The sequence below is a fragment of the Wolffia australiana genome, chromosome 11 (genome assembly GCF_029677425.1).
Source record: "Wolffia australiana isolate 7733 chromosome 11, ASM2967742v1".
NCBI classification, from domain to species: Eukaryota; Viridiplantae; Streptophyta; class Magnoliopsida; order Alismatales; family Araceae; genus Wolffia; species Wolffia australiana.
Window position 1 is genome coordinate 15,610,282 of NC_135845.1, and position 17,667 is coordinate 15,627,948.

The 17,667-nt window shown below is 37.4% G+C and overlaps 2 protein-coding genes across 4 annotated transcripts; both read right to left on the reverse strand.

The window, feature by feature from the left end:
- Positions 1-620: 620 nt before the first annotated feature.
- Positions 621-7,651, reverse strand: LOC144709517 (Amino acid dehydrogenase family protein). 3 transcript variants are annotated; one of them, XM_078583094.1, is made up of 16 exons: positions 7,516-7,650; positions 6,259-7,351; positions 6,057-6,186; positions 5,779-5,980; positions 4,865-4,951; positions 4,708-4,767; positions 4,538-4,624; positions 3,466-3,537; positions 3,315-3,370; positions 2,851-2,936; positions 2,539-2,629; positions 1,781-1,938; positions 1,613-1,704; positions 1,297-1,368; positions 1,068-1,141; positions 621-942 (listed from the first exon to the last, which is right to left on the reverse strand). In XM_078583094.1, the coding sequence occupies exons 2-16, from the start codon at positions 6,830-6,832 to the stop codon at positions 867-869; spliced, it is 1,917 nt and encodes a 638-aa protein (XP_078439220.1). In that variant the 5' UTR covers positions 6,833-7,351; positions 7,516-7,650; the 3' UTR covers positions 621-866. The 3 variants fall into 3 exon arrangements, with proteins under 3 accessions (XP_078439220.1, XP_078439221.1, XP_078439222.1); XM_078583095.1 differs by having other exon boundaries at positions 7,425-7,619; XM_078583096.1 differs by lacking the exons at positions 621-942; positions 1,068-1,141; positions 1,297-1,368; positions 1,613-1,704; positions 1,781-1,938 and adding an exon at positions 1,956-2,114 and having other exon boundaries at positions 7,516-7,651.
- A 4,518-nt stretch (positions 7,652-12,169) lies between these two features.
- On the reverse strand, positions 12,170-15,880 carry LOC144709687 (cytokinin riboside 5'-monophosphate phosphoribohydrolase LOG8-like). The gene is made up of 7 exons (XM_078583301.1): positions 15,488-15,880; positions 15,300-15,397; positions 15,194-15,224; positions 13,044-13,143; positions 12,868-12,938; positions 12,629-12,772; positions 12,170-12,406 (listed from the first exon to the last, which is right to left on the reverse strand). The coding sequence occupies exons 1-7, from the start codon at positions 15,629-15,631 to the stop codon at positions 12,335-12,337; spliced, it is 660 nt and encodes a 219-aa protein (XP_078439427.1). The 5' UTR covers positions 15,632-15,880; the 3' UTR covers positions 12,170-12,334.
- Between the last annotated feature and the right edge of the window lie 1,787 nt (positions 15,881-17,667).

Genomic DNA, 17,667 nt, shown 5'->3' on the forward strand with positions numbered 1-17,667 from the left:
AACTTCCATGTGTTGTATGCTGACATTCTTGGCACAGGATATGTTCCTTGTGCCCTTAAAAATCTATCATCCTATGTGAAACACCATGATGTGATATGGTGTGCCGCCTCATACAATGCTTACACCATCAATGATCTACATCAATGTATCATGCAATGTCAGCATTCATCAGGATGGATGTCACTACCAATCTGTATAATCTTGAACTATCTGATGCCTGCAGAGCCATTAAGCACATGAGATGGGTTGTTAAGGATGTGATATTCCCTCTGGCACATATTGGGCTATTAATGCAATGGAATTTTGAATTGTTTTCATGTCTCTTGATATGGTGACAACTCTTGGCATTTATCACATGAGATGGGTTGTTTTCCTGTCTCTTGGCATAGTTATAATGCAAGAAAGGTCTTTAGTTTTGGATGAATTAATCCATTAACATAAATTGTGATCGCTATAACTCGAAATCTAAACAAAAATTTAATTGAATTTTGCCTCAGAACATATAAAGTCCCATTCTCAAATAAATGCCTTAACGTCCTCGGTTATCACAAATGAATTGCTTGTATGGGATTAAATGATAGCTATGATACACAATAATGTATTTATGTTAGATCAAGAAATTAAAACTAAAACATAGAACATTCATTGAAAAGATATTTGTTTTATTTTCAATGAACAACATTAGAGAAAATCAATACACACCCACAGATCACATCAAAGATGTTGGAGCTTACCACAATCTAAACCATATGGCATTCTGGTGAGGATCCGCATCCTATATCCTTCATTAACCCTTCCTGATGATCCAATATCCTATGCTTTTAAGAACAATGGTTGCAGTTTGGGCAAAATTCTGGTCTCCCATCTTAAACACAGCCTTGATCACTCATGGCCTGAGCAAGATTCAGGAATGCATATATGTTCCCCCCATGAACCAAGGCCCTACACCAAAACATAGAAGCTTAAACAAGCATACCGAGGGCATATTTTCATTCAATTACGTGATCATTGTCCAAAATAATGAACTAGCTTATCTGAAATATCAGAAAAGAGGGAAAATAGCTCACTCCGGATTATCCTTGGAAAATCCATGTTCGCTTGCTGTCTTTAGACATCTTTCATACGTTTGTTTCATTATTTCCTGTCAACCGAGCCAAAAAAAAAGAGAAACGGAACAGCATCACTCATGCAAACAGAGGAAGGCGTATTTACCCGCTTTTTAAAAAATAATTAAAAAACATTTCATTAAGTAAGTTACTAAAGAATATATATGAAATAGAGAGGAAGATTTAATGCCTGCAACTTATTTTCAAAGTCTTCCGCTGACCAATGCAGCGTGCTGTAATCCTCTACTTCACCGACTCCGACCTGCAGACGATATTAAGTAATCAAGATCAGTTCTACGTCTTACACGAGGCTGACAAAAAGAACTAAAAGAATAGTGTTTTCTTCAGTGAGGCTAAAAGCAACCTGTTCATACAATCAGCGAAAAAAAATTCAGTTCAATAAATGATGGGTAGTTTTCTTTAAAACATTGTCTAAACTGACTTTAATCACGACATTTATTTATTCTCAGAATTTTAATTCCAGAAAAAACTAAGCAAAACTGTACCCCTCCAATTCCAGCAACCTTTGCGGGAGCAATCAAAACTTTTCCCTTCCTCAGTACATCAACTGCCTGGGACGTACAAGGCATATTCGAACCTGAAAATATTGAAAATTAAAGTATTCATTAAAAATAAAGAGAACAAAAACCAGAAGCCATGACAAATTCCTCTACCTTCTACAAGCAGACGACAACCCGAATTTACCAATGCGATAGCATCAGCTTGATCGATTTCATTTTGCACCGCACATGGAAATGCAATATCGTACTGCTCATTCCAAGGTTTGGCACCCTCTAAGTACTTTGCTCGAGGATAAGATTTCAAATATTCCCTGAAAGATATAAACAATAATTATATCATTGTGATTTATCTGATAGGGACCTTGATGTCTCGAGCAGTGTTTGATATCATCCACGACCATGACAAGTAATCACATCCACATCATTCGTCCTTGCCAGGTGGTAAACAGTCCTTGACGATGATTAAGTCTTCCATCTGCAAATATTCCTTGACGCGACATCACCTCTCGTCAGTCTCTCTTTATGAACTTCACTCAGATGAGAAAGGATCATTCTCATTATCATCATCATCATCCGATGACAATGAAAATTTTGTCAACATCGCTCAATCTGTGGACAATCGAGAGTTTTAGATGACAATGAGAATTTTGTCATTGTCTGCAAACACTACTATTGAGGAAGGAACTTGGAAGGAAAGTTAGAGAACGATAGAAAGGAAAAGATAGAAGATGACAATGGCTACAGGCCCAGAACAGCCCCATCCAATAATTGTTTGTTTGCCTTTCTAGATGGAGGGCTATAGGTATTTGAAGGGGATCCACTCTACTGATAAATTACTAAAATATTCCTGACAGGGGTTGGGTAATAGAAGGGGATCCTTAAGCAGAAAGGGGGGAGACGTGCGCACCAACCTTAAGCTTCTGTGCTGAACCCTGATGTCCCGTACAACAGAAAATTTCACGTAATCAAAACCTTCTTCATCTACCAAGCAGCCCCTTGAATCTATCAACAAAAATGTATTATTACTGTATAATTTTCCCAACGAATTAAAAATATTATTTTAAAACATTTAATTCTAAGCAACCTCCCAGTATTGTTTTATTACTCATCAATAAATGTCGCAAAAACATAAAAATGTGCTTCTTAATAAATAGCACACAAAAGTATAATAGTAACTTATCAAAGGCACAGGAGTTTCTTCGGAGAAAAGGGAAATAAATTACCTGTTACTGTGATGGGAATTGCCCCAGCAGTTAGAAGCTTTTCTAATACGTGCATAGCTATCTTTCCAGAACCGCTGATAGCACACCTGAATATTGAAATATGGAATGACAAGTAATCGACGAGGCCAGTATAAAAGTGAAAACGGCAATAAATACAGTTCAATAATAAAATCTCTCATATCTTAGTTTAAGTCAAATCAATTTTGAAAAAACTTTTATAGCGTTAGACCCCAAAAAGGAAATGTACTCGTGAGCTAAAAGTCAGTATGCTGAAAGTTAAGCAGACAAAAGATAGATTGATTTTAATGAATGCTTTGTGAGCAATAAAAAACAAGAAGAAGAACGAAAAAGGGGCCATTTTAAACAGTTTTTTCTAGCCAGAAAATTTTCTAACAAATAAATAATTATTTTAACAGAAATCACTATTTCGTCACTTAGCGAAGAGAAGTGTTTAGACAACAAACCTTAGTCCTTTAATTTCTTTATTCATTTCAGCAAGAATGAGACGAGCAAAGAAGACCTGAAAACAAAGTTGTGGGGAAAAAATAAAAATAACGCAAATGCTCAGACATAAAAAACGTGTAGACTTTTGCAGCTGTCAGAGAGAAAACTTGCCAATCCATAGCCTGTCGCCTCAGTTCGAAGACTGGAACCTGTCCAGAAGACCCTTGGCCCGGTAAAACTTCCCTACACAAGGATATCGATCAAATCTAGGTTAGATGGTTCTAACTATTTTCTTTGCTCAAGGATCAATGTAAAGGATGGGCTCTAAGTATTATCTTAGGCAATATCAACGAAATAATTACAAGGCACACAACGCAATTACCATATCGTATGAATATGTTCCTCATCATCTCTAGGATTATTTCATTTTCCCCACTAATCGGATTTTGGTAAGTACTCTTTCATGATAAATACATCAGCCAAGAAGCATCAACAAAATGAAGTTGCACTTCATCTCTCTCCTCTCCTCTGTCTAAGTTTCCATGGTCCTCTCAATCCCCCTCCCTCGTGATCACCTCTACTTCACAGCATCTCCAGGCTCCTCTTCTCCTAGCGATCCTGAACCCTTACGATCGTTTTTTTCTACCCGTTTCTTGATAGGAACCTAAACCAAGGTTCTTATCACATGTGACAGGCATACGCTGAAGGTCTCCAAATAGTAGAGAGCTTTTTCTCTTGTGCAATGTTCACAAAAAGAACGTGCAAGTAAGACGATAACACTTTCTTTTTGTGAACAATTAAAATGAATAGAGTATGTGGCAGCATCAAAATGTAATCTTTGAACAATTCAAGGTTCAATCTTTTTTTGAACAATTCAAGGTCCAATCTTGAAAGTACGAAAAACTGACTTTTACTACAAGGTGTGCCAAACGTTAATATTACCCAAAGACACATATAGTATCCACATAGTCTAAACTTTCTGTTGATGAGTATTTCATCAAAATCGACCACCCCTGCTAATCGCCTTTCTTAAGATGGAGGCTAATGCTGAAAAAGCGATCATGGGTTGAAACCGCAAGTCTTCTTTTATTGACATAAACCAAGAAGATTAGCATGTCATAGAGTCAGTACACTGCAGATAATTTTTTGTTCGTTTACCATTGTGTACACGAGGTTAAAAGGAACCAAATAAACGGAATTTAATGATTGATTTCAAACTATTTTTTGAACCCGCAAGGAATACCTGGAAATGACCAACAAGTCTTCTATACTGTCCAAAGAGGTACCCCATTTCTCTGGGACCCACACCCACATCTTCAGCTGGTAGATCCTACAATTGGAATGATAAGCGATAGACTCACAAAGGATTTAAGCATTACTTTAATAAGATGAAAGAAATCCTTCTTATTTTACCTGATTTGGACCCAGATGACGATATAGCTCATCCGTAAAACTCTGACAGAAACGCATGATCTGCAAACATCGGATTGCACTGTACAAATGTACTGACCTACAGGTATCTTAGGCAGAAACTAAGTTTTTTTTAGTGAGAGAGTCAGCAAAAGGATACCTCGTTGTTACTCTTTCCCTTTGTATCAAAATCACTGCCGCCTCCTGCGCCTCCAAGCTTGTATGGAGATAGAGCATTCTTTAATGTCTGAAGAATGTATAGATTGAATAAGCACATGGGCAAACCTCATATCAAACTAGTGGAACCTCGCAAATATCAAAGATTGCTGGGATTTATACGGGTCAAAGACAATTCTGCCCAACAATTTTTCAAAATCTTGATTGTTTCTTGAAATCATAAACTATCCTTCGACAAACAATCCTCTTTCCAGGAGTAAGAGGTGCGGATTCTCACGAGATTGGAGCATCACTGTCCAAAATATGGTTTGACCCATACCAATAGTGATATTATTTCATGCATAACATACCATGTCTCTCTACTCCGTTACTGTATACATGAACAGAAATAGGCGACGGTATTGAAAATAAGAAATTTTGGGTAAGATGATTGAACCCCACAAAAGACTTAAAAATGGAGACCCATTTAGCTTACAGAGTGGGAAACAGATATTTCTTTTTCCTAATTTCAGAAGGGTATGCATAAGCATCGATGTACCTCAACTGACCGTTCATAAACATACAGTTGTTCTCAGATCTGGGGGCCGTATCCGGCTAGACTATGTGGCCAGACTTGCTTCAATCGGCAAGTTCGTGGTTGTCTTCTTCCTCCTCTTCTTCTCTCTCCGCCTTATATTCATCTACGATTTCTTGATTTTAGATGGATTTCTACTCCAGATTCTATAATTAGATAATTAGGCAACAACTTTTTTGAACAGAATCCTATCCATGGAAAATATGCGCTGCCTACTATGTATCTCAGATCATGAGGAAACTTTGATTAACTAAAAGAACTGACATAAAGGCACATCATTAGGCAACAGGATAACTATGAATCAATCAAGTCTAATTGTTTACCTGCTCGAAACCCAGGAATTTGGCGATGCTCAAACTCATGGCTGCACAGAAGCGAAGGCCACCCCGGCAAGGACCCAAGACTTGGCTGAACTGCACACGAAATCCCCTGTTGACACGTGTCTGACCCTTGTCATCGACCCAAGGTACTCTAAAGATGATCATTCTTTCAGGCTCCAACATTTGCTCCAAAAGATGGACATAGCTGTAGACAATCAAAACAATTTTTCAATAAAAAATGAAATCAACAAGAAATGTAGAAAGTAACAAACTTAACTTACTTCGGGTTTTTAACTAGAACGGGTTCTAAAGAACGAACAACCTCTTGTACTGATTGAATGAACTCAGTTTCATTGGGATCCCTTCTTAACAGAGCTCCAACTACTGAGCTTCCTGTTCTTGATACTAGAACTTTAAAATTGCACATAGAAAACTGTTAAATTCCACATATAAACCGTTATTTTGAGAGTATTGAATTCATACCTTTTACAGGGACAGGTCTCTCAGAAATGACGAGAGTCTTGTCTTTGGATGCCATCTGGAGCCGAAGAGCTTCTTTGTGGAGCAAGCTGTTGTTGTGTTCTTCGAGAGCACTCATTTGCATATTCCTACTGCCTTCATTTCCGTAGGGGTTTCTTCTGTGCTTTCTGCCATACTCCTTGCAGATAGAGCAGAAAATTCTAGTAGTTCCCTCGTTGACATCTACATAAGCCCACTTATAAGTGTCAGCCCACTCTTCCCTCCACTTCTTCACCACTTTCTTCTTCCTCTTGATCAGTGATAGCTTCGAAAGATCCTGCTGCTCGTCGTCGGGAGCGTGCGAGACGAGAAGTAACTGTTTATGATCATCTTGATCTTCAGATGGATTTTGATTCTGAGAGGATATGGCCATAAGTGGGTCAGAGAATGAGCCATCATCATCACCATGGCCAATCTCCAGATCAATTTCTTCACCAATTTCCCTCATCACCAAATGATGCCGTTGAGCTTGTCGAAGCAGATTGAGTTCATCCATTGGTATTACTAAAACAGCCAATACTCGCTTTATCACTAGCATTCAGACTTGTAACCACTGATTACATGGGTATCCTCTCAGGCATGTCACAAAGAGATTTAGACAAACAGCATGAGTATCCCTTATTGCATTAAGGAATTTTCAATCTTCTGGTGATTTTACTGGAAAAAATCCATCAGGAACCATGAACCAAACCCTAGATTGCTTCCAGGCGACGATGTAGTATATCTTTGAAAGAAAACGAGCTAAAAAGGAGGAACGATATCACAACGTAGAAGCTAGTTTTTCCCATATGCTTAGCTCAAATTTCCGAATAATAAGATTTCCTGAACTTGAAGGTAGTGAACCCGAGCTGGAAATTTCAGTAGAAATAAGAATTTCTGGGCAAAAAAACCTTCCAAAAAAAGCGAGTGACAGGAAAACCAGAGAATACGTCGCCGCATACGCCCCAGAATATCAAGTGTTTGAGAAATTCCTCCCAAATTTTTTTCCTTCCTTCAGAGGCAGCAGATTACAGCTCAAGGAAGCTCGAGGATCACTCCAGCGAACTTTTCCCGATCCCTTCATAGAAAAAATGAAATTTTAGGGAATACCCATTCAAGAAATCGTCTTCAAGAGTCGGCAGAAAGAGAACCCGATTCTTTCGTCGAGAGATGCACAAATTTGGAGAAAAAAACTCAAAATTTTGGAGCATCGAACGGCGAATCCGATGATCAGAAGCTCACAGTGATCAAGAAATGGTTAAAGATCGATGGAGATTGTTGTTGTTTGCTGCCTTGGGCTCCTTGCACACTCCCCCTCGACGACTGTTCAGCCCGAGGTGCAGGCGGATGACGTCGGAGCCGAATAAAAGTCCGCCAAACAACCCAATAATTCGTCCATTTTAAGCTTCCGCACGCGGATGACGAATCTTCCGCCGTCATCCCCTTCCGCTTATCCGTCATCTGTCATCCGGCATCCGTACAGTATCTATCTCCCGGCATCCGTACAGTTATCTGTCGTTCGTCATCCGCAATGTTATCTGTCGTCCGTCATCCGCACTGTTATCTGTCATCCATCATCCGTACCGTTACCTGTCATCCGTCCATCTTCAGAACGGGTATTGGGACGAAAGCATAAGCATCGTCCGTCCCGTTATATTATGTTCTATTGCTAGTCATATGTCATCTGCACCGTTATCTGTCATCCGTCCTCCGTAGCGCTATCTCGTTCTCCGTCATCCGTACCGTTATCTCGTCATCCATATCGTTATCTATGATTGGTCCATCTTCAGAACGGGTATTGGGACGAAAGCATAAACCGTTCTGTTATGTTCTATTGATAGTCATAAGTCATCTGCACCGTTATCTGTCATCCGTCCTCTGTAAAGCTATCTCGTTCTCCGTCATCCGTACTGTTATCTTGTCACCCATCATCCATATCGTTATCTGTCATCCGTCATCCCTTACCGTTAAATGGTATCCGTCATCCGTACCGTTATTTTTCATCCATCATCCGTAATCCATACTATTATCTATGATCCCTCCAACTTCAGAATGGGTATTGGGACGAAAGCATCTGCGTCATCCATCCCGTTCCATTCTGTTCTGTTGTTAGTTTATAACAGGCATCAAACCAGGAGGGGATGAAACTACGGACTCTGTGACGGATGACTTACTAAACTTGCTCGAGGATCATAAGATACGCACGCCAGATAATCCGACAGTGTTCCTCATTTAACATTCGTGATACGGATGATGAATCTTCATCCATCGTCCATTGTCGTCATCTGTCATCGATCTACTTCGGGATGGGTAATGGGATGAAAGCATCTGCGTCATCCGTCCCGTTCCATTCCGTTGTTAGTTTGTAATCAGGATCCATATATTATGTCTTTTATGTATGGACCCTTGGACTGAAAGGGAATGAAACTGCAGACTATGAGACTGACAACTCGCCGAATTGCCCGAAGATCAGGCATATGATGACAGACCCACAAGCATCTCTGCCAAATAATCCAATGATGTTTCTCATTTGAGCTTCAAGAGACGGCTGATGAATCTTTGTCCTTTGTCTATTGTCCTCATCCATCTCTACTTTGTAACGGATTAAGGAACGAAAGCATTCATGTCATTTGTCTGTCCTGTTCTGTTCCGTCGTAAATTTTTTATGTTCAGCCTCTTGGACCGAAGGGGAATAAAACTGCAGACTCTGTGACGGATGACTAATCGAATTGCCCGATAAGCAGGCAAATCACGATGGAGCCTTGTACAAGTTTGGCAATGAACCCTATGTTGAGGCAAATGACATTTATTTATCAATAGTCCCTCACTCTCACCTATCATCTGCATTTTGTCCTTCTGTCCCATGCAATTATGTCATTTGTTCCGTCTAGTCCTTCGTATATGGGACCAAGTTGTCATTCAGTCCCATTTTGTGTGTCATGTTTGATTGTACTTTATATGTCAATGAATATTAGTCCATTGGATAGATCATATTAAATTCATTTGGTGAGAATTAGAAAATATCCTCAAATAAAAAATAAACAGTATTGGGGAATTTTCCTTGCTTTTAGTCAACTTTAAGTGACTGGTGGTCTATAAATGACTAATAATACCATATACCCACGTACCAAGGTAGAGTAAGTGGATTCAACTTACCTCCATCCTTGAAGTAAAAGTTATTACAGTATTTTACGAAACATCAAATCTGGTGTTATAAATAATGGGTTTCATAAAGTTGGCCATCCAAACTTTAGAATAAAGTTTTGGTCTTTTATTTCATTTATTATATTGTCGAATTTATGAAATTAAATTAATTTTTTTCTACTCCATTTATTGAAGAAATTGGGCAAGTCTAGAACTTTTGCATATTTAATGATAAAATTTGGTTTCACCCATCAATATGATGCTATAGCACATTTAATATTGTATACATAAAACTATACCAAGTACACATAAATATATACCACGTTAAATGAGACTTGCAAAAGAGTTGACAAAAAAAAATTGTGTTTCAATTGAGGATTGGAGTAACATCATACTTGTTCCAATAGTTAAGAAAGTTTATTTTCTGAAGTGTTTTGACTCTTTTCATGGATAGTTTTTCTGAAACTATGTGAAGACCGTACAGAGGGGAGATACATGATCTATACTTTTTATATAGTTGACAATTTTTTCAAGAGATGTAATGAAAAACCACATAAAATTCAAATAAATAAGTTAAAAATATCACCCATAAATCATTTAGAACTGTTCTCTTGTGGTTATCTCTACAAGAGGGTGAAATAGGCTCCACTACTTACGAGGTTAATTTCTTGTATTAATATGATGATGTATATTAAGGAAAAAAATAATAGCTAAAAATATATATGGAAGTATTTATATTCGCACGAGTGATTAAGTTACTGATTCACAATTGATCTATAAAATTGAATAAACTCGGAGTACCTTGTGGGGATTTTTAGGGCATTTTTAGGTTTTTGTTACATATCTTCAAAAAATCTCCTACAAAAAATCTACGTCTCGTTTATCTTGATATTCACATGTACTTGGTACAGTTTTACGTATATGATATTAAATGTGTTATTGTATAGAATCATAGTCATGGATGGAACCATAAATTATCATTACATGTGGAAATGTTAGAGGCTTGGCCGATTTTTTCAATAAATGAAGTAGAACAAATTATGCAACTTATATGATAGATAGAAAAATAGATAGACATAGAGAGAGAGAGAGAAATAGATGCATTAAGGTGCGCAAAGAATCGGTGCCTATGCCGTATTATTTTTTTCTATATTCCTTGTAACATTAACTTCACATCACTATTTGGGCTACTAACTTCACGTCTCTGCCACTTAGTTTTAACAATCTGTATATTGCACCCATATCAAAGTGTTTTGAATTTCATGTTTTCCTTTGGAAGGAAGTTAAGGGCTACTGATTTGGGTTGCCACATCCTTATAACTGCTTCTTTCTAGCCCATGAATGCATTTCCTCCCCCTTGGACATACACGTTTTAAGCTCCACCTCCAATAAAAAGTATGAAATTATTTCCACATAATTCTTGGACACAATCCTAGAAAATATTCATCAGTGCTAAACTGCCTGACCTCTATGAAGATAGGCAGGGTTATTGTAAAAACTGAATCAAGATGATCATATTTCATTGAATATTGTGAAAGCATTGAGTAGGATTATTGCAACAATTAGGATTGCCTAGGCTGTTCTCATAATTTCACAATAAAAATGAAGAATGCATAAAACATGATAGTTCAGTGAACTGCATTAAAATTCACTTTTCACAGCTAAGTACGTGATACTATCAAATTAATGAATAAAAATCATTCAAAACATACGATATTATAAGTCAATTATCATGTTACCACAAACAAAATAGTAACAGATAAAAATAATGGAACATTTATAATTCTTTGGGAGAACTCCAGTGGAATCAAAATGTTAAAATAAAATTAAATAAATTAAATGAAAACTTAAATTATATTAAATTTAGCATTCATTTTATTTTATGGAAAAGTAATATTTCATACAGATCTAGAATGAGTCGCGATGGAGAGATTTGTAGGTTGCAGAAGTGGTGGAGGTAAATATAGAATTTCAGGACACTTGTGAGAATGATTAAAGTATAGGGATAAAATATTTTTAGTTTCTTAAATTTCAAGAATTATATTTTAAATGGAGGTTTTAAATTCAGAGTAAATTTTGACTTTAGAATAATAGATTGCTTTGAGAATAAAAGAGAGAGCATTATGCATTGTGGCAAAGATTAGCTTTAGAGGTAAATTGGATTAAGTTACAACTAGATATATATGTAAATATTTTACTAAGTTATGTATACATAAACTGAGAAAGATATTGGTGATTTAACTTAAGTGTAGCGAGGTTTGATATTAGACTGAGTTGAATTGGAGTAGACACAAAATGGGCTCAACAGAATTGAAAGAACACTCGTTCGGATATTTAATTTGAGACCATGATTTGTTCGTAAATTCTATGGCAACATGATAGGATGCACTTGTGCATGCTTTTGACAATAACTGTGTACACTTTATTGTAATCACAAAAAAATGAATTTCCAAATGATGAATGCGTAGTTTCCAGAATGATTATTTCAAATCGGGGGTTTTCCTTAATTATGAAGTGAGTCTTTTTAATTTTTTGAAGATGTTGGTTTTCCCGCTGCATAATTTATTTTGGCTTTTCTCTTTATTCCATAGCAATATTTCCCTCTTTTTTCTTTTTCATTAGTACATGTCCTTCCATTTATTTTTCATTCTTCTTCCCATCCTCTCCTATTTCTTCATTTTAGCGCTCCACTCTGCAGGTTTTCTTCGTTTATCCATTCTTGTTAGAGTTTCATTATCAAGGAAACATCATAGATTAAAAAAAGCACGGTGATACTCATTCAATATCAGTATTTAGTTGAGTCAATGAGTTTTCTCACAGTAATAGTTTATGTTTTCTATCAACTTTTCAAAGAAAATCATGTTTTCCATCAAGATAAATATCCCAAATGAAGAGGAATCAAGCATGCATTGCCAAGTCAGGTGTACCCAAGTTCAGAAATTTCCCAGCTGTGACTCGGAGCCACTTGCTCATGAGATGGAGTGTATTCCTGAAAAAAACAATAAAATAACACAAATAATAAAAATCTATTACTGAAACTTCACGACATAATACATCAGATAAGACAGTAAAAAATAAAACCATTTTATAGCCAAATCAAATAGAAAATATCCATATCAAAAGGTAATTCTGGTGAATACTTTGCCATAATTCAGAAATTTGCGAAATTAGACTCAAATTTTCTAAGAATCAAAGTTTCAGTAGGTGTCACCTCCATCTTATTCATTAGTTCATGGGCAGTTGACGCTGAAAGAATAATATTCCTTGCCGTTTGCTTGATGAATCCCTCTTTAACCCCAGTATCAAATAAAGCTAGGAGGGAGTTGTAGTACCCATCAACATTCAACAGGCCAATCTATGAATCCATCAGAGTAAGAGGCCTTTTAAAAGCCAAAATCAAGAGAAAACTGTCGATGTTATGAAATAAATCCATAAAAAATAATCACGCACTGGTTTGCTGTGGATGCCCAGCTGGGACCATGTTATCATCTCTAACAGTTCTTCCATTGTTCCGTATCCTCCTTCGGATCTCAAGAAATAATCAAAATTAATAATCATATAGTTTACACAAATAAATGAAAATGATGAAGAATAATTTCATTGATGAAAGTAAAGTTACGACTAACCAGGGAGAGCAATGAAGGCATCCGATTTCCTGGCCATTTTGGCCTTGCGCTCGTGCATGTCAGTGACGATCTTGACTTCGCCAACTGACTCACCAGATATCTGAGGAATACTAAGAATTTTCTAACTTTTATTCTGCTTTTTAAATATCAAAATCCCCATCCCAGGAGTTTCATTCGCTAGAATAAATCTATAATAGTCATAGGTCGGCTTTGGAGCTAGAAATTTCATTAAATGTTCAATAAATAAAAAATCTGCTCGAGAGTCCGAACAGGTGATTAATTAGAAAATACTTTCATGTGCAATGATGAAAAAATAAGGATAAAAGAGATCTCTCTGTCAAACCAGATATCCGAAAAATCAAAAAGTTTGGGACTTTTACTCAACAATTACTCATCGAAAGAGTTGCATTCTTTCTGTGTAATACTGTGATGATTATAGGAGGGCGCTGAAGTTAGAAGTTTAATGTAATATTAAGTAAAAAACATTTTTTTCTGCTGGAGAGTCTGAAAGAGCGACTTTTTCTTGCATAATTTCGAGTTCAAGACTAAAAAATATTCATAAATAAGGATAGAAGCCCATGAAGCCCACTGTCACGCAAGATTTCTGAAAGAATCAAGATATTCACGAATTTTTTTATTCCGATAATTTTACCCAAAACTTGTTTTCGCCCAGAGGTTCTGAAATAGTGACTTATTTCGAATATTATTTCATGTTCAAGACTACAAAATACGGATAAATCAAGAATAAAGGTTCATAAAGCACTGTCATGCAAGATAACTGAAAAAATCATGAACTTTGTGACTTTCCATTCCTTTTTTAGACCCGGTGAATCTCCACATGAGGCGTTTCCTTAATTATAAAATATAACAATGATCATAGGTGGGCCTCGGCGTGAGAAATTTAATGGAATATTCAGCGCACTGCAAAACATGTTTCATGCCGGAATGTATGAAAAGGTAATTCCTTCAAAGATTGTTTCAAGTTAAAGACTAGCATGAAATTAGGAAAAAAGTTTCTAAAGCCCACTCCCAATCACGAAATTCGACACTATTTATGCCACTTATAGACCCTGTAGAACATTGTTGGAGGAGTTTCACTCATAAGAAAGATAGATTATTGTTGAAATCCTCGGAACTTTGTAGTAAAAAGTTCAAAAGTAAATTTAATAAGACGAACTTATGATCATCATACCTGTAAGGAGTAAAGATCAAAATAAAATTCTATATTATGATAATAGCTTGGTCTTACCGCTAGAAAATTAATGGAATATTAAGTGCATTATAAAACAATTTTCTACTGAGGATGGGATTTCTTAGGATAATATTCTATTTATAATGACTACAAAATACGCAAAAATAAGGATAAGTATCATAAATCCCACCATCTCGCGAAAAATATGAAAATTCATGAAACGTGCAACTTTTTATTCTCTGCTAGACCAACTCCCAATTGTAGGAGTGGTAGGAGTTTCATTCATTCGAAAAATACTACCGTTGAGCTACTATAAAAGTAGTAGTGGAAAATGAAAAGAAATTTTCCCATGAACGATCTTTGATCATCATGCTTGTTCGAGGAAATAAATCCCAAAAAGCAATTTAATAGTGCGATCGTGTTTAATTCTTAGCGCCAGAAATATATTGGATTATTAAGTGGATTGCAAAACTTGTTTCCTGATGGACTCTGAAAATGTGATTTCTTATGAGATAATTTAATGTTATTGAGACTAAAAATACGCCCTGTCTTGCTAGATATCTGAAAACTGACGAAATTTGCGATTTTTTATTCCTCTTTTGGTCCCACTGAATTATCATTGGAGGAGTTTCATTCTTCAGAAGAAAGCATTTTTAAAATCTCATAAGCTTAATACTATATAGTCCAGAAAGACATATAATAGGATCGATCCGTGAACATTGTCCGAAAGAAAAAATTTCAAGAAGAAGTCTAAAGATTCATAAAGCCCACAAAAAAAACAAGAAGAAGAGCGTTTCATAACCCGGTTCTGAATTCCGGGTTACGATTCTTTTTGACAAAATTTTATCCGAGAAGAAAGAGAAAGATGGGGGACATCTTGATTCCTTCTAAGGACGATATCAGTGAAAAAAATAATTTCTGGACATAATTAAGGGGAAAAAACAAAGAAAGAACACACCTCAAGAGGCACTAGAGCGGCCGGAATCACCCTGCAAAGTCATTAGCCACAGAGATTAAGAACTAACAGCAGATTAAACCAAGAACAAATCTCAATTTCTTCCTACCCAAGAACACGGAGACCTCCATCGAAGACTGTCCGAGACACCAATCCCATTAAACCCACACTCCCCCCTCCATAAACCAGATTAATCCTCTTTCTCACCTATCATACGAATCAAAGAGACTAACTTCAGCAAAAACCACCGCAAATCTACGATTACCCATAACTAATAAATCGAAAAAAGACGATTACCAGCTCGTTGCCCAGATCTTGGGCAGCTTCGGCAAAGACCCTTCTGTTCCCGGAGTTGCTTCCACAGAAGACGCAAATGCTATTGAATTTGCTCATGGGTTCTTCTCTGATCTCATCGATTCCATCAATTTTTTCTTCACCCATTCCAAGAATCTATCTTCACAGAATTGGAGGAGAAAAGGAAGGTAACAGTGCCCGAGAATTTCGGGCCTCGACTATGAACGAGGGTAAAGTAGATCAGATTGAAAAGGGTCATGCCGACATTACAAAATTGGTCTCTTTTTTTCTCTCCACGCATATATTATCTGGTCTATGTTGCCAAGTTGAACTTCAGTCAAGAATCTCTCTACATTATTCCGTGTTGGGGTCGACAAATAGCTCTCTTTCTGTCTCTCTGTGTCTGTTTCCCTCTCTCAGTCTCTCCTCTCGCTGTCTCTCTATCTCTCTATATCTCTCTATCTCTCCATCTCTCTCTCCATCTCTGTCTCTGTCTCTGTCTCTGCCTCTCTGTCTCTCTCTGTCTCTCTATCTCTGTCTCTCTCTGTCTCTCTATCTCTGTCTCTCTGTCTCTGCCTCTCTCTCTCTCTGTCTCTGCCTCTCTATCTCTCTATCTCTCTCTCTGTCTCTCTATCTCTCTGTCTCTCTGTCTCTTTATCTCTCTCTCTCTCTCTCTGTTTCTTTATCTCTCTCTCTCTCCGTCTCTTTATCTCTCTCTCTGTCTCTCTCTCTCTCTCTCTGTCTATCTATCTCTCTCTATGTGTGTCTCTCTCTCTGTCTGTCCGTCTGACTCTCTCTCTATATATCTACCTCTACTTTTCTCTCTCTATCTATATATCTACCTCCATTTATCTCTCTCTCTCCATCTATTTATCTATCTATCTATCTATCTCTCTTGTGTATATACATATATAGCAATCTCTATCAATCTCTCTATCTCTCTAGCTTCTTGGGTCCATAACGGGGTTGTGCTTGAATCAACAAGACCTAAACCACTCTCTAAAAAAGAGAACGGAGGAGAAACATGAGTATCAACAAAATAATATACTTCAAGAATGATTCTTCAAGGGTAAATGGGCCTTATTAGGCTCGTTGGTCAGATGACAAACTGTCATTCGTGCGTCCTAAAAATGTCATCAGTTGTTGTCCGGAGCCATATACGCATGACTAAACGGAGTGTATTCAGTCATATGTCATAAGTCATGCATCGTCTGTGATGGATGATTGATGACGGAAATTAGGGAACGGATGATGAGGATGACTGATGATGTTTATGGATGACAGAATTGTGAAGCAATATCTATTAAAAAATATAAAAAGTAATGTAAATGGGTCTGACGATCATCAATGACGAGAACCACGATTACTGACGATGGTGACAACCACCACCAAATAAAGGGATGACGGTGAATGAAGACTCCAAAGGACGGGGTCGACAACAGTCGCGGACAGGGTTGACAACTGCAAAAGATAGGGAGGATCGCCAATGAGGGGGACGACAAACGCTGAGGACGGGGATGATGACTGTCGAGGAGGGGGATGATGACCGATGAGGAAGGGGACAAAGGCCATTCAGGACGGAATTGGCAACTGTTACGGACGTGGATGAAGACCGCCACGGAAGGGGACGATGACCGCCAAGGACAGTGAAGATGACCATCGAGGACATGGACAACAACCGCCAAGGACGGGGACGATGAGGGGGAATAACAACCTCCGTTTATAGGATAATTTGTTCTGGAATTTAAAATTTTGACTTAAATTTGTCAAAGTGTTTTAACAGAAAATGCGTCTTACACCCAAAAAAATAGAAAAGTCAAAATTTGAAGGATCTCATGCTTCTATGAATACTCGCAGAATCTGGATGTTCCCGGTTGGCTTGTAAATGGACGTTGCAATAAACAAGATAACTGGAGTTGGATTTAAAGTAAAATGTTGAAAAATAACTAAATAATAATTACCTCGTTCATGTTTTCAAATGAAGAGGCATCATTTACATCGCTGGGTGAGGTTGCTGGTCGCAATTAGTAGTGTAACGCACATGGCAGCTCAATACCCTACACATCTAGGAGTGATCTTTGGTGTGTCACGTCGTTACTGTCCAATAAAAAGAGCCTCTCAGTCATTGTACTTGTTTATGGCACAAAGAGGTAGTCCGTAGCCAACTTTGAGAGATGTGGATA

Coding starts and splice junctions, on each gene's coding strand:
- LOC144709687 (XM_078583301.1), bottom strand. CDS start 15,631: ATGGGTGAAGAAAAAATTGATGGAATCGATGAGATCAGAGAAGAACCC. Junction 15,398..15,487: donor AAGATCTGGGCAACGAGCTG/GTAATCGTCTTT, acceptor TTCGTATGATAG/GTGAGAAAGAGGATTAATCT. Junction 12,407..12,628: donor AACTAATGAATAAGATGGAG/GTGACACCTACT, acceptor TGTTTTTTTCAG/GAATACACTCCATCTCATGA.
- LOC144709517 (XM_078583094.1), bottom strand. CDS start 6,832: ATGCTAGTGATAAAGCGAGTATTGGCTGTTTTAGTAATACCAATGGAT. Junction 1,142..1,296: donor ACTTTGAAAATAAGTTGCAG/GCATTAAATCTT, acceptor CTCGGTTGACAG/GAAATAATGAAACAAACGTA. Junction 943..1,067: donor TTTTCCAAGGATAATCCGGA/GTGAGCTATTTT, acceptor GTTTTGGTGTAG/GGCCTTGGTTCATGGGGGGA.